The 21,276-nt window shown below is 35.9% G+C and overlaps 1 protein-coding gene across 7 annotated transcripts in view; it reads left to right on the top strand.

The window, feature by feature from the left end:
* Positions 1-21,276, top strand: part of NEGR1 (neuronal growth regulator 1) — a 925,952-nt gene that overhangs the window by 708,536 nt on the left and 196,140 nt on the right. For all 7 annotated transcript variants that reach the window (XM_002750998.7, XM_054236911.2, XM_078332239.1 and 4 more), the window contains one exon: positions 12,862-13,013. In XM_002750998.7, coding sequence (XP_002751044.1) covers positions 12,862-13,013 — 152 coding nt within the window. The remainder of the gene's footprint in view (positions 1-12,861; positions 13,014-21,276) is intronic.

Here is a 21,276-nt window from a genome sequence, read left to right as displayed (position 1 = left end):
TTGCAGTCAAGATGTCAACTGGTGCTATCATCTGAAGGCTTGACTGGGGCTGGAGGATCTGCTTCTGAGATGACTGACCCACATGCCCAGCAAGTAGTTCTAGTTATTGGCAGATGGACTCAGTTAATTGCCACATGGATGTCACCACAGGCAACGAGCTTCATTCGGTATTAGGGAACCAGGAGAGAGTTAAATAGAAGCTGCCATATCTTTTATAACCTAGTTTCAGAAGTCATGTTCTGTCATATCTGTAATATGTTATTGGTCACATGGGGCAACCTTATTCAATGTGCTTACATGCCATCAAAAAATTTGGTTAATTGTACTTTGGATGCCCTGAAATTGTCAATGTGATGGGGACAGCACAGAGACACAGATATCATCTGATGCCATGTTCAAAGATGGCTCCTACACTGTCTCTCTCATGCATTATCTAAATATTTTTTATATCAGAAATATTAGTAATTTGGCTTTTAGTTTATTCTGCCACAAGACTGGCTAATGTTACATATTAGTTATTAAAATATTACCTCTTAGGATAAGATAGTCATTTTTAACATCTTAGTTTCTTTCAGCACACCTGAAATAAAGAGTATCAATTGGCTTAATTTTATTCTGTATTTATTTAAGTCTTGGGAAAATTAGAGTTACACAGAGAGCCAAGTTTTTAAACTTTTTTCCTTAATAATATAGAATGTTGTTAAGAAGAAATATACTCTTTATATACATATGCAGTGAAAAGACAATTTCAGAACATCCAAAGTATCATTAAGCAAATGTTTCTGATGATATAAAATTCAATTAATCTTTTATTTGAGAATAGTGCATTACTTTAGGATTAAGGCTAAAAACATAAATTTTAATACACTGGCATTTCAATAGGTATTGCAAAATCAGTAATCTGTATTACTTTGTGAAGATGGTATTGTCATCTTGTTGTAGATAATAATTTTGCTATTTTGCTTGCACCATTGAATTTCCTCCTTTTTTTCTGCATTAACCCAAATCGAAGGCTGGGGTCTAGAAATACATGCTTTCTGATTTCTCATGACCATTTTAACTACTCCAGGCTTTTAGACAACTGATACATTAGCCTGAATCATTCCACAATGTGTATATATATATATATATATAAAAGCACCACATTATACCCTATAAATATGTAAAATTATTATTTTTAATATTAAAAATAAAATATTAAATAAACACATAGGTTTTAAAAATTGTATTTTACTTACTTTGGCTGTTTTTAGGCAAAGGGCTAATTGTAGAAATGCTTTTTTGGAATTTTTTAGTTACAACAGTATTTCTTTCCTATTTCTCCACCGTAATTTAAGATAGGAATAAAAAAGTTGCAAATGAGGTAAATATAAATTACTCCCATGAATGAAAAAGAAGTATATGATAAAATGTTAAAATTATCAATTATGTATTACATTAAAAGCTGTGTACCTAAAAAAATGGAATGTCTTGCATTTGGCAGTGTGGGGCCTATAAAATCTTGTCTTTTAAGCAACGTATTTCAAATTTAGCCTATATACTTTTAAATCATTCTTTATGGCATGGCTATAGAAAAAAAATGTGATGTCATTATCATTTTGCCTTGGTGAGAAGGGTTAGTTATCTATGTGTATAAAATATGCATGCATAGACACATACAAAATGTATGCAGTTACCAGTGAATAGACAAGAAAATACCTACAGTCAACCATGGAGAGTATGTCATGTTCACTTTACACAGGGGCATGGTGACATTTTTCAGTCAGGTTAATATTAAATTTCACTTTATATAATGATTATTTTTCATTGCTGATTTTACAGTGATAACATGAGCTTGAGAAATCATAATAAAGAGGAGTGACCATTCCTCCCCTCTTTTCTGTTCTAAATATTTACTACCTGATTGTCTAAGCAAGCTATACATTTTATTTGAGTATTCACTTTGCTGCAGGACTGTGGAAGAGATGATCTTCTCCCCTTCCTATATTTTTGAGGACACCAGTGAAATGAGTTAAAATTCTTTTGTATGTAGGATTCTTTTCTCTTTGCTGTTTTTATGCAGTGTGTTTATGTCAAAATTATGAATACATTACACTTGTATAACACATTATAATTTTCAAGGCTGTATTATATGTGATAGCTTTGCAAAATGTTCACATTGTTTCACTTAGGTAGAGTTAATTCTTAAGCATGGGGTGCTACGAGAGAGAGAGAGAGAGGAAGCCAGAAAAAGATAGATAACACATATAGTTAAATGGCATGACTTTCTACTCTACTGCTTCAAAAATACATACTATGGGAGATAGGTACCTGGCTGCTCCTTCAATTGGTTTTCATTCCCGTATATTTCTGACACTGTGAGCATCTCTCTATTTTTCATAAGGTTTTATGTTGAAAATGTGTGTTTAAAGTAACATGGCTCTGAAACAAAGCCAGCTACTTTATCTAGTGCTCACCCATCAACAGTGATGTAAAGCAGGGGTCAGCAACATTTTTAAAAACATATATTCCTATGAATAAAATCTAAAATATAGCAAAAACTATCAAAATATGCATACTAATTTCTACTTAAGTTTGTGTATTTTTGAACTAGTGTCTTCATGAATTAAATTACCTGAGACAGAGAACATTTTAAAAATGAGATAAATGGACCTTCTGTTATTTTTTTCTCACATTCCAACAAGTCATTTTATTTCTACGTTGAGATAGTTGCTTTCCATTTTGGAAACTGTCTTAAAGTATGGTAGTTTGAAACAAGGATGTTAAGGAATTTTCAAGAGCAATTTTAAGGACATGCAACTCTACCTCATCTGCTGACCTTGCAATCTTGTAACACATATTTTACAACTCACTACATATTATCTTACTCATTCCTTGTATAATTCTAACCAGATTACATATGATAATAAAAACTGTATTTTTTGAAGGTGAAAAGACTTAAAGGAAAGTGCAGACCTAATTTCCAATCTTCTATGTCAGGATATCTCTCTTCTAGATTTTACATTACAACTTTGATTATTCAGAAGGGACCAGAAGTACAGTCTGTTTCTCGTTTGCTTTCATGTTATCATTCACAAGGTGATTCTTACCAAAGTAGGCAGTTACATGTTTTAATTTAGAAGAGTACTAGAAATAACTTCATTACCATTTCAGGTTAAAAGTGATCTTCTCCTCTAACTTGAGATTTTACATCTTCATTCACCTGTGAGTTAATTTGAAAAATTTCACTTCTTCATTCATCTGTGAGATAATTTGAAAAGGAAATAAAAAGTGCTGAATTGAAGAAACTTGCACTTCTAGTGTTATCTCATTATTCGATTACACTATGTCATGTTTTTTTATATCATTTCATTTGATGATATTTATTTTAATAACAATATTCTATCAGTACAACTGTCATCACCTTTGTGATGACTTTAACATTCAAGGCCAGAGTTGTAAATAAATATATGAAATAACTGAAAGCATTTCAACTACTGGGAACTGAAGAGTACATGCCCATGTGAGACACCAATACATATTATTATTGAAAACTTTGGGTCAGTCAAACAAAAATGAAACGGGCCACCTCCAGTTTGCATCCCGTGCAAACAGATTCTACACTCTAATTGTGTAGAATCTGTCATAAAATCAACAAAATGAAATAAATACTAAGAAAATTTTCAGGGAACCTGAAGTGAAGTCCTGTGAAAGTACACAGTAAGAGCCCATTCAACTCAAATCTGAGGGTTATAGAATACTTCTTCAGGGAAAATGTTGCTTTTTTGCTGGATGCCAAGGGATGAACAGCACTTTCATACATTGCAAGAAGTTAAGAATAATCATGGGCAAGAGAAGAACATGATCAATGTCATGTAAGCATTACACAGAAGGTTTTTAAGTGTCATGGTGTGCAGGATATGAAATCACATATAAGAGGAGTTAGGGCTAGAAAGTCACCTTAGGGTGGGACTTGGAGGGTCTTAAATAATACAAGGCATTTGGACTGAATTTCAGAGGTATTGGGAAGTTATTGAGGGGATTTTCAAGAGTAGTAAAACAATCTAGTCTCCTTTTTGTGTGTAGCAGTAGCTTAGCTAAAGTAATCTATTTATTTTAGATTCACCAGATACATTTACATGGGTGAGGTTTGGGTTTCTAGGGTACCCAACATTAAATAGTGAACATTGTATTCAGTAAGTAATTTTTCATTCCTCACTCCTCTCCCACCCTCACCACTTTTGGAATCCTTGGTGTCTATTGTTTCCATTTTTATGTCCATGTGTAGCCAAGTCTTAGCTCCCACTTATAAGGGAGAACACGCAATATTTTATTTTCTATTTCTGAACTATTTCACTTAGCATATTGGCCTCTGACTCCATCCTTGTCACTGCAAAGAACATGATTTTCTTTTATATGGCTGCATAGTATTTCATTGAACATACGTGCCACACTTTCTTTATCCAATCACCCATTGATGGATGCTTAGGTTGATTGCATGACTTTGCTACTGTGAATACTGCTGTGATAAACATACAAGTGCAAGTGACTTTTTTAACATAATGATTTGTTTTCCTTTGGTAGTGGAATTGCTGGGCCAAATAGTAGCTCTGTTTTTAGTTATTTGAGACATCTCCATAGTGTTTTCCATGGAAGTTGAACTAATTTATGTTTCTACCCACGATGTACAAGCATACCCTCTTCTCGACATCCACACCAACATCTGTTGTTTTTGACTTTTTAACAATAGCCATTCTGACTGGTGTGAGATGGTATCTCATTGTGGTTTTAATTTGCATTTCCCTGATGATTAGTGAAGCTGAGCATTTTGTGTATGCTTGTTGGCAGTTTCTATGTCTCACTGCCAGAGTAGTTGGGAGAAATAGATGGGAAAGTTAAAATATGGCTTAGAGTATTGGAGATGTGGTTAAAAAGCAAGAAAGATGAAAGGTAGTATTTGCATATTTCAGTGACTAATTGGATACAAGGATAGGACAATTTGAATATAATTCTGTGTTTTCCGTCTAGACAACAAGGTAAAGAATGAACCCATTGGTTGAGGCTGGAACACAGGGAAAAAAGTTTTGGAGGGACCACAATTTTTAAAATTCATAATGATCTTTCTAAAATAAATATTTGATCTTACACTTTATGTATGAGGCCTGTCGGTGTTTCTTCACTGTCCCTGGAATAAAGTCCTAACAACAAAGGGTGGAATCTAGGTTTCTTCACATTCTGTCCCCTCTATTCCTCTCTGGCTATGAATCTTGCCATTCTACCCTCTCACAATAGGAGCTGTAGCCATCATGAAATATTTCCATTCTCAGACTGTGGTATGAGCTCTCTCTTTCAGGCCTCTTCACATGTTGGCCCCTTTGTTTGTAAGCCACTTCCACACACATACCAATTCCTGGCTGCCTTCGGCTGTCAGCCTTCCCTTACCTAGTCCTTTAGTCTCCATAGGGATGTCAGCTTCTCCAGGAAAGCTACTACAAGGAGGGAGCTCTTCAAATGTACTCTTATGGGCTCACATCTAACAAAGCACTTATTTAACTCAACTCATTTTACTTTTTCATCTCTCCTGCTACACTCTAATCTACTTGGGAATGAGGATTCTGCTTTGTTCACTATCATGTCCCCAGCACTTGCCATGGTATTTGGCATGAATGATACACTCTGTTGGAAGACTGCATTATAGCCTTTTGCTAATTATAAAGTAGAACCATTCTTAACACTCTTTCAAATTGATGGGAGACTATTAGTACAAATGAATCTTGTCACCTTAGATTGCAGGACATTGCAAACCAAATATATGATTAGAGAATGGAAGCTGATTTCTGTTGCTCAATTCTGGCTTCTCAGGACTTTTTTCTTTGTGAATATAGTTTTTAAGTAATGGTTGTGTTGTTATATTATGGGGTAATATTTTACATAAAATTATGGGCATATTGATATTAGAAAAATGGTTCAAGTGGTGGGGAGAAATCCAGTCATAAGCCGGGTTGTCAGGGATACAGGAACTCACAGAAGTCAGGGAGCCTTGACACCTGTACTGTAGCCATTGTTTATTTAATGTAGGGTTAAAAGAAAATATCCTCCCCATGCGAATCAAACTGTCACAAGCAAAGCAGCCCAAAGGTCTCTAACCTAAAACTATTAATTTCATTAAAATTGATAAAGTAAATAAGACATACATTTTAAATAGCTTAATAAAGTCTAGATTAATTAAAGTGTCCTAATACATTATAATAACATTAATTTATTCAAATGTACAACTAAAGATAGATACCCTTTGGGGTTAAAACAGTGATGCATGATATTCTTCAGCCTGTTCCTAGGAATACATGATATCATATTGTTTTCAAGCCTTAAGTATCAAGCAGTACAATAAACCAGTAGGTTGCCATAGCAGCATGTTCACATAAATTTTCATTTCTCTCTGGTATCTAGCAGTTCTTGCTCCTCCTCCTCCCTTTCACTTTCTTTTTTGTTAAATCTGTGAAAAGCTAAGATGAGATTGATGATGCACATGTAATTGATACTGAGTTTGGCACATCTTGAAATCATGATGCCATGATCTTTTCAGTCACTTTCTGAGATATTTTCTTTAAAAATAATTTCCTGAATGCTCAATATTTAATATCTTTCTGCCAACTGAGAGGAAATGTATCTGTTCTAAGAAACAGACTCTATCACTGAACAATAATAATAATAATCCAGTGCCTACTGCATTGGCATATGTGTGCATACATATTACACATTAAATATTTTTAAAGCATTTTAACATTAACACTTTGTGATTGGCTTATTTTTCCCATTTCACAGATGAGAAAACTAAGAATTACAAAAATATAAAAACATAATTCATTCAGACAAGCCATGCAACAATTACGCTATACCTATAAAATATCCAACACTATAGTACATGCTTAGAATACAATGGGTAACAAAATCAACCAGGAACCTTGCCCTAACAGACTTATACTCTAATGATGAAGATGGACATTAATCAAAAATCACACAAATATATGAAAACTTAAAACTGAAATGATGTTAGAAAAATAAGTATTTGATGTTATTGGAAGCATTTGATTTGGCCAAGTCAAGCAGAATACAGTAACCCCATACCATTGGTAGAACTTGAACTTTAGAGAGAATTTTAGAATTACTCTAAATTACTGCATTCTTGTTATTTGGGTAGGTTGCATTTTTCTTCCATTCTTGACCATATTCTGAATATACACTAGAGGAGGGACTTTCTTCCATCTAAATATTTAGAGAATCTAGAGGAAGAAAAACAAACAGTAATTGATGCTGAAAGTGTGTGTGTGTGTGTGTGTGTGTGTGTGTGTGTGTGTGTGTGTTGGAGAGAGTTTGAGCAGGGAAGGAGGAGAGAACCTATTGTATGCCTCTCATCTCAGGCTCCAAGAAGCCTGAGAGGCTAACTCTATGGGAATCTGGACACAGCTGTTCTAACAGGCTGCACTGAAAGCCATAACTAAGCCCCAAATAGATAGTCAAGAGGCTTCTGGTCCACAGATATATCCATATAGCATATTTTTTTTTGTTTAAACTTTTACCCCATTAGACTCACCTCTTGGATCAAACCTGGCTCTTCTTCGCATAGGTGCCACACACCACCTGGCTGCTTAGCTCCCTTTGTGTTATTCCCTGGCTTGACTCAATTTTCTTGAAGCACTCATGATTTCTGATTTGTCTCTCTAAACTTAGATACAATATCCTGGTGTCTACTTAGTGATTTGAGAGTCAATTGGTACTTTGGGAGGGTTCCAATAGTCAGAGGATCTATATTTAAGTCTTGATTCTTCCACTTTATCAGATGGTGCAAGGTAAATTAGCCTAATCTTCCTAAACTTCTGTTTTCTCATCTATAAAATGGGACTAATAACACCTACCTTCTAGGATTGCTGTAAAGATTTGTTGATATATACATTTCAAAATGCTTAAATGTTTCCAAGTGTTGATTTTTCACACTCTTAACACCAAACAGTATTGTGTACAATGCTGAAAATTTTTAGTGTGAGATTACTTCAGTCGTAAACGTATTGAGAACAGATAACATGTTCCACATACATAAAGCATTGAGAAGATTAGAAATACAGTCTGGTTCAGAGCCCCCTCCCACCCACACACACTGAGACATATATATCAATAAAACTCCATTCTTGACAAAGGCAGTATGAGATGTGTTGTGGAAGGGACCTGTCTGCTATCTTAATGTCATGTTCAGATTTTCAGGTAGAGCTAAGGTCCTTGACATACAAACTATGCCATATTTTTCCTTTATGGTTCCCAACTCTCCTTGAGATAGGAGGCATTTAATCATAATTTGATAACCAAATAAAACCTCACTTCTGTTAAGTCTATATAAGAGTTCTACCATCACCCATGACTTTTTCTAAATCTTTCTCTATGGTTTTTTTTTTTTTTTTTTTTTGAGACGGAGTTTCGCTCTTGTTACCCAGGCTGGAGTGCAATGGCGCAATCTCGGCTCACCGCCTGGGCTCAGGCAATTCTCCTGCCTCAGCCTCCCGAGTAGCTGGGATTACAGGCACCCGCCACCATGCCCAGCTAATTTTTTTTTTGTATTTTTAGTAGAGACGGGGTTTCACCATGTTGACCTGGATGGTCTCAATCTCTTGACTTTGTGATCCACCCATCTCGGCCTCCCAAAGTGCTGGGATTACAGGCGTGAGCCACCGCGCCCGGCCCTCTCTATGGTTTTAATTGGAGCTGTATCTTTATTTCACACAACATCTTGGAATTCTACAAGCCCATAGTCCATTGCTGACAGTAACATTCCTTTACTTTGTAAATATAACTTATGATTCAAGGGTTAACTTCCCCTACTACCTAATACCAAAGATTGATTAATAAGAACATATTAATTTGCCAACTAATATAAAATGCTATATTATGATCATATTCTGTCATAATTCCAGTCTGATAAAAGATTTATCATTATTTGAGAATGCCTCCTTCACACTTGTTCCAAGTTATTCTAATATTTAAAATGTTATCTGATACTTCTTAATGTATATTTCATACATTAGCAATGAAGTCTTTCTGTGGCTATTTTCATCTACAGGTTGGTTTCTCTAGAGATAACTGTTGTTATCCCTGACCTGGAAGGACAGGTAGTGAACAATAGTCTTAAAATGCAGATTGAGGCTGGATTTATATATAAAAGTAATGAGGTCCAGTGTGGCTGCTCGATTTATTAATATTTTTGCAATCTTAACAATCAGTGCTGATGGCTATGTGGTCAGTTTTGGGGGGTGATGTTGCTGCAGGCTCCTCTAGTCATCCCAGATAGCTGCTGCCTGGAGGGAGGTTATGATTGTAAAATCTGTGTCCATTTTGTGAGTCAGAAATACAAGTATCCCTAGTTATCAGCATCCTTTCTGTATGCTACTTCTGACTGACACCACAAAATACAGGGGATTATTCTAATTCAGAACTAGTGAGTAGGCTGGGCTGTGTCACTTATGAGCTGACAGAATCTGCTAGCAAAGCAAATATCCTGCAGTTCACAGATTCAGGAGGCATTGGCAAAAGCCAGAAGGAAGAAGAGGAGTGAGAGTTACTGTTCTCAATGTGGAGCAAACTTCTATTGGTGTCAGAGGGTAGAGGACAGCAGGGTCCACAGAAATAGAAGGATCTTATAACCTTATTCCCTGTAATAAAAATACAGTGAAGAAAAATGACTAGGTATTTCCAAGTAGGCACCATATAGTACTGATCTATGCAGAAGAAATAGATGCCACATTCAACTCCTAGCTCCACAGAATTTGTTCCTCCTTTTTTTTTTTTTGTTGGGGAAGGGCAGAGGTTGGCAGGGACTATATAGTCTAAGTCAATATAAGAATGATTCTTTTAACAGAAATAAATTACAGACAACCATATTAGAATAAATCCATTTAATAAAGAAAAACACATCATCGATTAGAGACCTCTTTTATTATTATTTGGTTTTAGTCAAGGAGTGAATCACATTAGGGTCATACATGCAGGAACTTCTAGGTGTGACTCAAATTTATATATCCAGTAATTAAGGGTATGTTCATATTGGGTCCCTACCGTGACTAAAATACCCTTTTGTTGTAAACACCTGTTTATGTGCTGGATTCTTCTCCTTGGCTCTGACCTTCTCAAGGGCAGAGATCATTGGTTCCCAGTTTTGTTTCTAATCATTGAGCCAGCATAGAGCTCATCTTTGTAGCAATTTAATGAATATTTTCAGAATTGATTTGAATAATTGATAAAACCCCTCTTCATACCCCAGAACTCTGCAGGAAAATCACAAAAGTACATTCTCTAGAAATATACACCATCTCAGAAGTCACTCTCCCACAAAGTCAGCTTTGCAAAAGTCCTTCTTCCAGCCATCTGCAAATGAAGACAGGTTTTTATGCTGTATTTGAGGTGTCAGCACTTCTAAAACTCACAACTACAGAAGAAAGTAAGCTTTAGATTTCTCCAGTAATTTCAGAAAAGTAGCTTTCCCCAGAGGGAAGAAAATACCCTCAGGGAACATAGTTTTCTTTTTTATTGGCCATAATAACCTGCCTGGCTGATCCGAGTAGCAGGGGTTGAAGCACTAATGCTCCACTCTGGTAAGGATGCACATGGTACTGCTGGCCAGAGGCCCAAAATGGGCCCACACATACAGAGCATGGATGCGCTGCATGATTCAGCAACATCTGTGGCTGTGCATGCAGATACATTAAAGGGCAGGGAACTGGAAGCTAATTCACTCAGAAAGACAGCCATAAGGAACATAAGCATATAGTGCCGTGGAGTGTCTGAATTTACTTCCTGGAGACTTTTTCCCCTGAGTCTAGCCAATTGAAGTCCCTGGTTAGTTTCCCTCTCAACTCTTCAGAAGGAAAATAGTCCTGGTTTTGGTCAACAGAGAACAACAAGGATTTAGTAGTCTAGGAAGTTTCTGAGTCCTTTGGAGAATGTATCTATAACAAAGATGTGGGCAAATTGATTTGAGTTGTAATGCTGAAGCTTGCAAGGCAAGAAACTGTTTTTCTTTTACATAGCATATATAATGATTAGTTAAAAATAAAGTTGTTAATGTGATGCAGAAAAATATGTAATAATGACTTTGAGAATTTAGCATAAATATTGATAGCCTTGAAATATGAGACAGAAGAATAAAAGTTTCCATATCCATGATATTTTATGCCCTATTATCTTATGTCAGAGTTGGAGATCATTAAATTTATTGCTCAAGCTGAAGTTTGTTCAGTGTTTATTTAACTCAAAGTTTTATTAATCTGATTAAAGTATGCATTTGGGATAAGCCAAATTCAGCTATTACATGAAATATAAGTAATTCCCAGAATAATCAAGTATGACTGCTCATTTTAACCTGCATTTAACTACAGTATATTTCATCCAAATTCAGGTACAAGCTACATAGTATAATGCAAAGGAGTTTAAATTAAAGTTTCAGGGGATGCCATTTATTAGCATCTTCATAATTTTAAAAAATGCAAAAAACTTGAACACATTAAAGAGAAAAAACTACCATGCCATTTGGACTATCAGTTTGCATAGCCTTCGTTGTGATCAGTGCATCTCCTTTGCCATAAACTTGGGGTGGATTATGGAGAAGTTAGTATCAGATTGACACACTCATTATAGGAAAATTTGTATTTAGAGATAGAATTTCTTGAAGAGGGCAGTGAAGGGGTCTTACCAATGCCTATGTTGGGGGAATATTGCCTGGACACATTTGACCCTTATACTATTTATTATGTACCAAGGATATCACTATTAAGTGCTGTGTAGGATTCAAATATCAGAGAAACCATACCCATATAGCCTTTTCTTTTGAGGAATTTAAAACAATTCTACTTAATTGCTTTTAAAAGACTTGTGTGCATAGAAACTGCTAGAGAGAATAGTGTAAGAGAAACATACAGAGGAAGAGATAAGAGTTCCTTAAGTTAACTTAGAAAAACAGAGATAAGTCTTAGGTCAAACCCACATGAGGAAGGAAGACTCTGACTTCCAGAAATAGAAGGTGCAAGAGATAGGCTACAGATTCAGAAAAAGAGTGAAGCAGAAGTAGGTACAACATGCCCTAAGAATGGTGCAGCCGTGCCAGCCTACTTAAGAGTGAGGGCCTCTGGTGGTAAATCCAGAGACTGCTGGACAATTCGTGTGAATTTAGATACAGCTGAGTCCCATACTGAAGCCCAGAGAGTTTAAAAGACTTTGCCTGACACATTACTAAAATGTGGCAGTGCTGTGACTCAACTTTAAACGCTATCTCCAATACTATATGGCTGTCTCTTTCTAGGTTTAATGGAAGTTATGTCTCTGGGTTGTACAAGATTAAAGTGGTATTGACTCTGGACTCAGAACCATCCTATCACAGTTAGAGGGTTAACTGTCAAGGGAGTTATCTAATAACACCTGAAATGACCCAGACATACTCTAGCCAGCTTACCTAGAAACCGTTAGTTTGTACTTTCAATGGAATCTTTATATTTATTTTCCTTAAATTCCTTCCTGACTTTAATGGATGAGATATTATTGCTGTGGTGTGTTTTATTTCCTAATATATGTAACAGTGCATAAATAGGACATGTAGCTCTCCAAACTCAGTTTGTTATATAGCACAAATAATCCCACAGGAACAGTCTGTAGCTGACATGCAACCTCACCTCCCCTAACTCTACTAATGTAAGTGATACGTAAATCGCACATTATCACGTTATATGCTAACGTCAGTGTAGTCGAATTGTCTGTGGGTTGCCATGACAACCCCAGCTAGATAAAAAGATAAAAATGAAACGTATTCATGATATATATTTACCCGGAGTTTATTTTGTCTTCTAGGCTCTTCAATGGCCAACAAGGAATTATTATTCAAAATTTTAGCACAAGATCCATTCTCACTGTTACCAATGTGACACAGGAGCACTTCGGCAACTATACTTGTGTGGCTGCCAACAAGCTAGGCACGACCAATGCGAGCCTGCCTCTTAACCGTAAGTAATGCAGTGGTGCCAAAGTGCTTCCAGGGGCCTTTGGGCCCCCATCCATCAGTAGAGATAAAACCTAAGAATGGAGTATGTTCATTTTAAAAATCAACCTGATGTGACCCATTCTTTACAGGTGACACATTCCTTACACATAGAAACTCTGCCCCCAAATCAGATAGTTTTCCAAGAATTTTACAATCCCTGTAGAAGTCTACATGTATATAAAAAAATATATTAGAGCTGAGGAAGGAAAACATACATAAATAATAGGGCTAACTGAAAAAGTGTCTTTTGGCTGACGTCAGTAGATTTGGTGAGATTTGGCTTTGTTTTCTGTTTTCTTAAATGTATTACATAATCTTGAGGTATTGATTAACATGGCTTATATTTTACTTTTGGTTGGTTTTTATCAGACGTTCACCTTGGGATAGCCAGAATTTCACATGCCATACATAAAATGAAATAGTGAGTAAATGATCATGGGCAAAGTATTTTATCCATATAGATAATATTGTTACTTGAATTTGTATTTTAAAATAAAACTTAAGATTTTATTCAAATAAATACCACATTTCTAATGTATCTTACTTCCTAAGGACTAAAAATTAATAAAGAAGCACAAACACAAGGATTGGGTAAAGGGATAGAAACCTCCATGAATGTTTCCTTCTACAATTACTTTTACTGCTATTTAGAAGCTGAGTAACCAACAAATTTTTGCAGCCACAAAATATTCTTAATTTTGAAATCAAATATTTTTCAAAATGTTCAAAGAGTATACTGAGAGTACTGAGTATACTGAAAGTTTACTCCAGAGAGTATACTGTCTTTTCAGTGCCACAAAGTTATCTGAATTATCCTTATCTCTTATAGTTAATATGTTATAGTAACTTGACAAATGTACATCTGTCTTATGATCCTATTATAGTAAGCTATCACTGAAAAATGCAAATATTGTGTAGTTCATCATAGACATCATTTCCATTTTGCAGACATTATAATGTGATATATGGTGTTCCTACAACTTAAAAATATACTGTAGGGCCAGCTGAGGTGGCTCACACCTGTAATCCCAGCACTTTGGGACGCTGAGGCAGGGGAATAATGAGGTCAGGAGATCCAGACCATCCTGGCTAACTCAGTGAAACCCCAAGTAAAAATACAAAAACTTAGCTGGGCACAGTGGCACGCAACTGTAGTCCCAGCTACTCAGGAGGCTGAGGCAGAAGAATCACTTGAATCCGGGAGGTGGAGGTTGCAGTGAGCCAAGATCACGCCACTGCACTCCAGCCTGGATAACAGAGCAAGACTCCATCTCAAAATAAATATATATCTATATATATATTCTGTAATATGTTTCAATGATTTAGAGCTTTAAATTACCATAAATTAAGAACTCTGATATTAAATAAAGACATATCAATTATATCTTTTATTATCCCAGCCTAATATTTCATAGTACCCAATTTGAAAGAAAGACACTGATTGTCATGCAATAGTTATAGTATAATATGCTTGCTTAAGTTTCTTCCATGGGGATGATTTATTTAGTGAAATTATGAATAATATAAACGATTGCAAATATTATAAAGCAGTGTGAATTCCAATTTAATGTAAATATTGATACTTCTTTAGTATATTATTAATATTTTAAATGGTTTAAATATTCAAGCACTTGAATAAATGAATTAACAAGGCAAAGTAAAGAAAAATTTAAGGCTTAATAACATATTAAGTTTTGCTATTTAAATTTCTAAATTACATTCTGATTTTCAAAACTGAAACATTAATGAATGTGAAAAATTAGGGACAAATGCCACTTGTGTAAATGTTTGTTTTGTTCTGGCAACCTTAATACAAACGTCTGGAAATACTATACTGCTGAAAAGGCTTCTAAACGTGGTGCCTTCAGAAGGGACTCTAACCATCTCTCTCTGCCACTGACTTGCTGTATGTTGAGGTGCTACTAAGTACTAGTACAATTTGATTAATTTGTTAATAAAGGCAAAATATGAAAATCTCATCTGTAATTATGAACATAGCCCCAGGAGTTTTAAGAAATTTCTGTATATTCAGAACCTATTGTATGACCTCATCTGAAGCTCTTACTGCACTAGGCATTTTTATTTTGTCTTATAGTTATTTTTATATATTTTCCATCTCTCCATCGAATTATAACTTCTTTAAGAAGGATCAGGCCGGGCGTGGTGGCTCACGCCTGTAATCCCAGCCTTTTGTGAGGCCGAGGCGGGCAGATCACGAGGTCAAGAGATCAAGACCATCCTGGCCAACATGGTGAAACCCCATCTCTACTAAAAATCACCAAGCACAGCTCCTGCTATTTAATAGGAAATTACTATATCTTTAGTGAATAAATGAATTAAATACTGAATAAATGAATGAAAGAATGAATAAATAAATGAATGAATGAGCTTTAGCTGTAGAATTTGTACTTAGAATTTTTATTGTACTATACAGATACATGACAGTATGACTGTAATTACAAATGACACCTTGTTAGTTTACTCTGAAACAGACTCTATTTTAATTTTTTTTAAATATGAACTTGTTCATTTGATTCTCACACAATCCAAACAGCTAGATTCTGTAATTCTTCTCTTCTAGATAAGGATACTTAGAGGATATAAATGTGGCTGAAGCCAAATGGTTAGTGACAAAGCAAAACCTTAAACACTGACAATCTGGCTTCTGATTCCAAGCTTTTAACTGCAATGCCTACAACTGGCAAAGCACTAGATGTAGGAAAAAAAAGGATTAGTAGGACTGGAACTCCATCCTGAAGGAGTTCTCAGATGAGTGGGATGTGAGAAACAAGCAAGCAGGTAACTATAATGTAATGTGGTCAGTGATACCATAATGGGGCAGAGAAGGTGCTCTTACTGTAGTCTAAAGGGTCATTAAAGAACTTTCAACTAGAGTAGCCAATCCCACTATTTGAATTATAACTAAGGTACAATTCAAAACATCATCTTAGCAATGACTATGTCATTTTCTGGGGCAGAACTTTGCAGAGCTCATTCAACAACAATCACACACACAAAGTATAGTGGGACAAATAAGAGAATGATCAACTCAGTCTCTGTGACTCAGGGAAGAATATAGAGGAGATGCCCCTTTAGCTAAAGGTGATTAGGTTGAGCCTGGGTGTGGGAATAGTGATGGAAGAAAGAGAGAGAAGCAAGCACTCTAGTGTGGAACCACTCATGTAAAGTCATGGCAGTATGAAAAAATTCAATACATTTGAAGACACTATAGTACTTTAATATGGCTAGAATAAAAGGTAGAAGAAGAGTATTGAGAGATGAGGGTAGACATGTTGTCAGGGTTGAAGATGAGAAGGGTTGAAATGAGTTTGGGCTGTACCTTGAGTTTAGAGAGTTATGGAAGGATTTTAACAAGGGAATGGTACAAACAGATTCGGTTTCCAAAAGACACTCTTAGGCAATGTGGACTGCTAAACCCAGATATTAAACTTTTAATACTAAAGGCAAAATAATAATAACACCAAAAAGAATAGCAGAGGTGAGAGATTGAGAGACAAATAGGAGATAGGTATTAATTACCAAATCTGACAAGAAAAGGAAAGGAGTTGCAGGGGTCTAGATAACTCCCAGTGTTTCGTTGGGGTGAAGTTAACCAGAATAAGAACATAAGAGAAGAAACAGAGGTTTTAGATTTTAGGAGGAGGTAGAGATTAAAAGAAAACAATTAGGTTATTTCTAATCATTTTTAGTTCAAGGCAATGTCTAGTAGATAGCTGGGTCCAGATTGGAGACCTAGATTTAAAGTTATCAGAATGGACATGTAATTTTAACCATGAGAGTAAATCAGACTCCTCATAGAAGCCATTAGAGTGAAGAGATTACCAAAGACAGAAATCCAAGTAAAATTAGCATCAAGGAGTGAGCCTAAAAGAGAAGCATCCTGCAGAAGCAAGCAAATTCAATGTGGGTGAAAATGCCTGGGGAGGGTCAGCGCTATGGATCGTCGTGAAAGCTGTGAGAGCAGCCCATTTTGTGAAGAATGAGAAGAGTCAGCACTGTCCTGTGCTACATCTAGTCAGGAGACATCTGAAAATTAACCACGGTTTCTGACAATTGGGCAGTTAGTTACTGGTGACCTTTGCCAGAGTAGTTTCTGTGGATAACTGAGAGCAGAAGCCAGATTTCTGTGAATTAAGGTTAAATACACAGATCAGGAAATAGAGACATGGGTAATAAACTGTTCTTTTTAGAGGTTAGGTTATGGAAAGAAGACAAGACTAATGTTATGCCTTGTTGTCTAGCTGCTGGTCTGATTACGATTCCTTTCTGATTAATATGCCCAGTGGCTGGGTGTATATCAGCAACTCCCTGACCTGCAAAGATATAACACCCTAGCGTTTGATGAACTATACTACAGTGAACTTGCTGTGTTTTCTGGGTTTTTTTTTTTTTGCAAGTCTCCAACATTTTGAGCTTGTTTGAATTTTTCTCGCATCTCTCTTGGGTCCCAGAGAAATAAGCAAAAGTTTTGATTTAACATGGGCCGAGCATAGTGCTCATGCCTGTAATACCAGCATTTTGGGAAGCCAAGGCTGGCAGATCACCTGAGGTCAGGAGTTCGAGATCAGCCTGGCCAACATGATGAAACCCCGTCTCTACTAAAAATATAAAAATTAACCAGGTGTGGTGATGAGCACCTGTAATCCCAGCTACTCACGAGGCTGAGGCAGGAGAATCGCTTGATCCTAGGAAGCGGAGGTTGCAGTGAGCCAAGATTGTGCCAGGCCTGGGGATAAAAGCGAGACTTCATCTCAAAAAAAAAAAAAAAAAAAAAAAATGAAGACACCTTAAACCAATTAATTGTCCATGGCCTGTAGGCTTTAGGCAGTAATTGTAAGAGAAACTGTAATTTTAAGTACAGATTTTAGTAATTTCATCAATAGAATTACTTTAATTATTTAAGGTAAAAATGTATGTTTTCTCAAGTAAAGAGAAAGCAAACTTTATGGTGGAAAAACTACAGGAAAGCTAGTATACAATGAAGATCCCTCATCCTCTAGATTATCTGTCCAAAAATTCCTGAAAGAGTTCTATATTTTAAAAGGTACAAAATTGGAAGTGAAGAGAGGGAAAGACAGAATATTCTACAGATCATCCCTCAGGAAAGAAGTGCTTCAACAAAATTAATAATGGATGACAGTACGCCGACTGTTCATAGCCAGATTCCTTATTGAATAAAAAATTGGGGATTCAAAAATATTTGTTATTTTATTGTTATTTTTCACTGTGTTTTTTGCTTCCTGAACATGAGCAACTAAAAAAAAAAAATGTTTCTTCTAAGTCTGTTCTTTAAAGACTGTGAACTGAGTAGTCCCATTCTGCCATCTATGGGTCCAATTCATCAAATGTACACTTTACTTAAGAGGGAATTCAGTAATCAGTAAAACATAGTCCTTTCTATAAGTAAAACATGTTGCACATGCTTTGTTTCTCACTTCTACAAAAGTGCAAATATTTATTATAGGACACATATTCAAAGACTTGCCATCTAATGGGAAATAGGAGAATTAATTAAGATGGAGGAAAGCTGCATAAGCAAAGTGCTTAGAATTCACACAGCCTTAGTTTAATACAACTCTCTCCTGAGACCTAATATATGGAAATATTTGGTACAAATTTAGCCTCACTCTTGATAAAGACTCATTGTTTATAGTCCCCAGATAGATAATGATCATATTGCTCTGATGTGTGGATGCTAAACTCCTCTCAGATGTTCCTAAAAATATAGTGTCAAATCTTTTGCTATAATATAGGTTCTACAGGTTCTAATGATGATATAGGGATATGTGTGTGTGTGTGTGTGCACACGCATGTGTGTGTGTGCCTGTGCACTCGTGTGTATGCATTTATTCAAAATAACAAAGCATTTGTCTCAGAAATATTACACATAAAACATTCAAAGGACTCATGAAAACGTTGTTTCTTCCCTGCCTTAGTAACCCTGTGGAGACAAGAAGGAAGTCCCAAATTTAAGTGCTTTATGCAGTCAGGGCTTTTGTAACTTTCTGGAATGTCTCCTTTCATATCAGAGAAAATTTCTTCTCAGCTTATTTAATGCAATGAGAATCTCTTCTTTTGAGATAAAAAATAAGTCAGTAGCTGTATCCAAAAGAAATGGAAGAGGCTATTGGAGAAAGTAAGAATGTGAGTAATGTAACAGTTTTTCCCTGGTTAGATTGAACCGACGCAAGTGAACAGTACCTTTTGACTGATTTGTTGAATATGAAACTAGCTGTGCCCTTGCAAGTAATATTTCAGCGCTCTGCTTGCTTCAAATATTCCCACATACCAGTAAGCAACTGTATGGGCTCTGTTACTTTTGCCTATTATAATGAACCCTGAAAGGTGATACCACAAATGTGAATGACTCATATTTTAGATAGAAATTTATCTCTCCTCTTGTAACTTAAAGGAGATAGGGTTTTCATTTTGGTTGAAAGAGGCAGTAATAAATTTATACTTGGTGATTATTGAAGACAGAGTGCTGTGTAAGCCAACCTGCTTTATCCTCGCAGCTTTGAGATGTTAATGAGAAGGCTTTCCTGGGTGCTCTAGTAATAAATATTTGACAAAAATTAGGTTTGCGGTTGTAGGTAGAATTTGATCCAGCTATACAGGCCTATCGAATCGTTCTCCACCAAACAAAAATAACACACACAGACATAATCATCACACAAATCATGAATGTATACAAATTTGCTGAAATGGAATATGAGTAAAGCAAGAGAATATTTTTCCTCCCCAATCTTATACCTGGAACGTGTGTTTATTTTCAAGAAGATAGACACAGAATGGTCATTTAGTGGCACATGAGAGAGATGATACCAGCAGGTTGAAGCAGTCAGAATGACTGTTGAAGTTTATGGTGCTCCGGGTCACCAAATTGCCTCTAGTGAAAACCACATATCAGTCAGGGGAGCTTTAGTTATATTTGTTAATTGACAGAAATTTGGAGATAGAAGATGTCTCAGATTTTATACATTCAATTTTCTTCCACCTTTTTAAAGCAATGGAATCCTTTATTTCCCCAAATAAAACCTATAACAAAGATAAAACTGGAGTTACTTGGTGAATTGGAGATGTCTTATTTTTCTACCCATCACATTACATAGCGGCCTTGAAGCCTCTCAAGATGTCATACAGTTCCATATTACTTGTTTTGAAAACCTCTTGTCTAAACCAGTTTTTTCACTTTATAGGTGAGGAAACTGAAGCCCAAATAGGGTGAGTCAAAGTCCAAAGTCAAGCAACATAACTAGAGCTAGAACCTCGTTTTTCCTACCCTTGTTCCAATGCTTTTCCCGCTACATAGGTGGAACACCAAAGCCTTTTAATCAAGCAGATCTGAGTTAAAACTATAATTCTGCATGAAGGATAGTGGACAGTTTAGTCATCTCACCTATAAAATAGGGGAAAATAAACCATTTTTATAGGGTTATTGCAAAGATTTAAATTAGAGGACATGCAAAAGGGCCAGTAACACTGCTAGTCTAAAACAAGTGCCTATTAAATGCTAGTTTCCTTTTCTGTCCTTGTTATGTATAATTCAAATGTTGAAGGGTAAACACAGGCAAGCACAGATCTATATAACCTGAATGACTGTGTAAATTTATTTCACTGGATAGACAAATTAACAGCACTGGTTCTTGGATTCATTTATTAGTGCACCATGTATATCATTATGATATTGTCCTTTTTATTAGAATTATTAATTAAATCAGCTATGCACGTAAGCATTCACTTGTAATGAGTAAAAAAAAAGTGGACAGGTTGGTAGAGAGGTTGTACAAGATTAATTACTCTACTGATGTGTTTCTCTCAGGTTAAGAGGCAGTTTGACAGCAGCATCTTCAAGCCACTGGTAGAGCACATACATTCACCACAGCTGACAAAGGGTCAGCACATTCTGAAAGGAAAGGAAGCTTTGGAATTTGGTGTTGTCATTGATCAGCTTTGAAATATAGCTTGCTTATGAGGATTAGGTATCAAAAAGATATAGAAAAATAAGATAAAGTTTCCAAATTATTCATGAAATTTTACTAGAAGCCCTACCTTGGAGTCAAACTGGCCTTATATTGGAGAGCTCCATAGCACTTAACTGCCTGGCTTCAGTATACCAATCTATAAAATGAGGAGACTAGACTGACTACTCTCCATGTTACCTTTCGGCTATAATGTTTTCAGATCCTAAGAAATCTATGCAT

The sequence above is a fragment of the Callithrix jacchus genome, chromosome 7, assembly GCF_049354715.1.
Source record: "Callithrix jacchus isolate 240 chromosome 7, calJac240_pri, whole genome shotgun sequence".
Classification (NCBI taxonomy): Eukaryota; Metazoa; Chordata; class Mammalia; order Primates; family Cebidae; genus Callithrix; species Callithrix jacchus.
The sequence above is the reverse complement of the archived record's forward strand: the minus strand, read 5'-3'. Positions and strand labels throughout refer to the sequence as shown.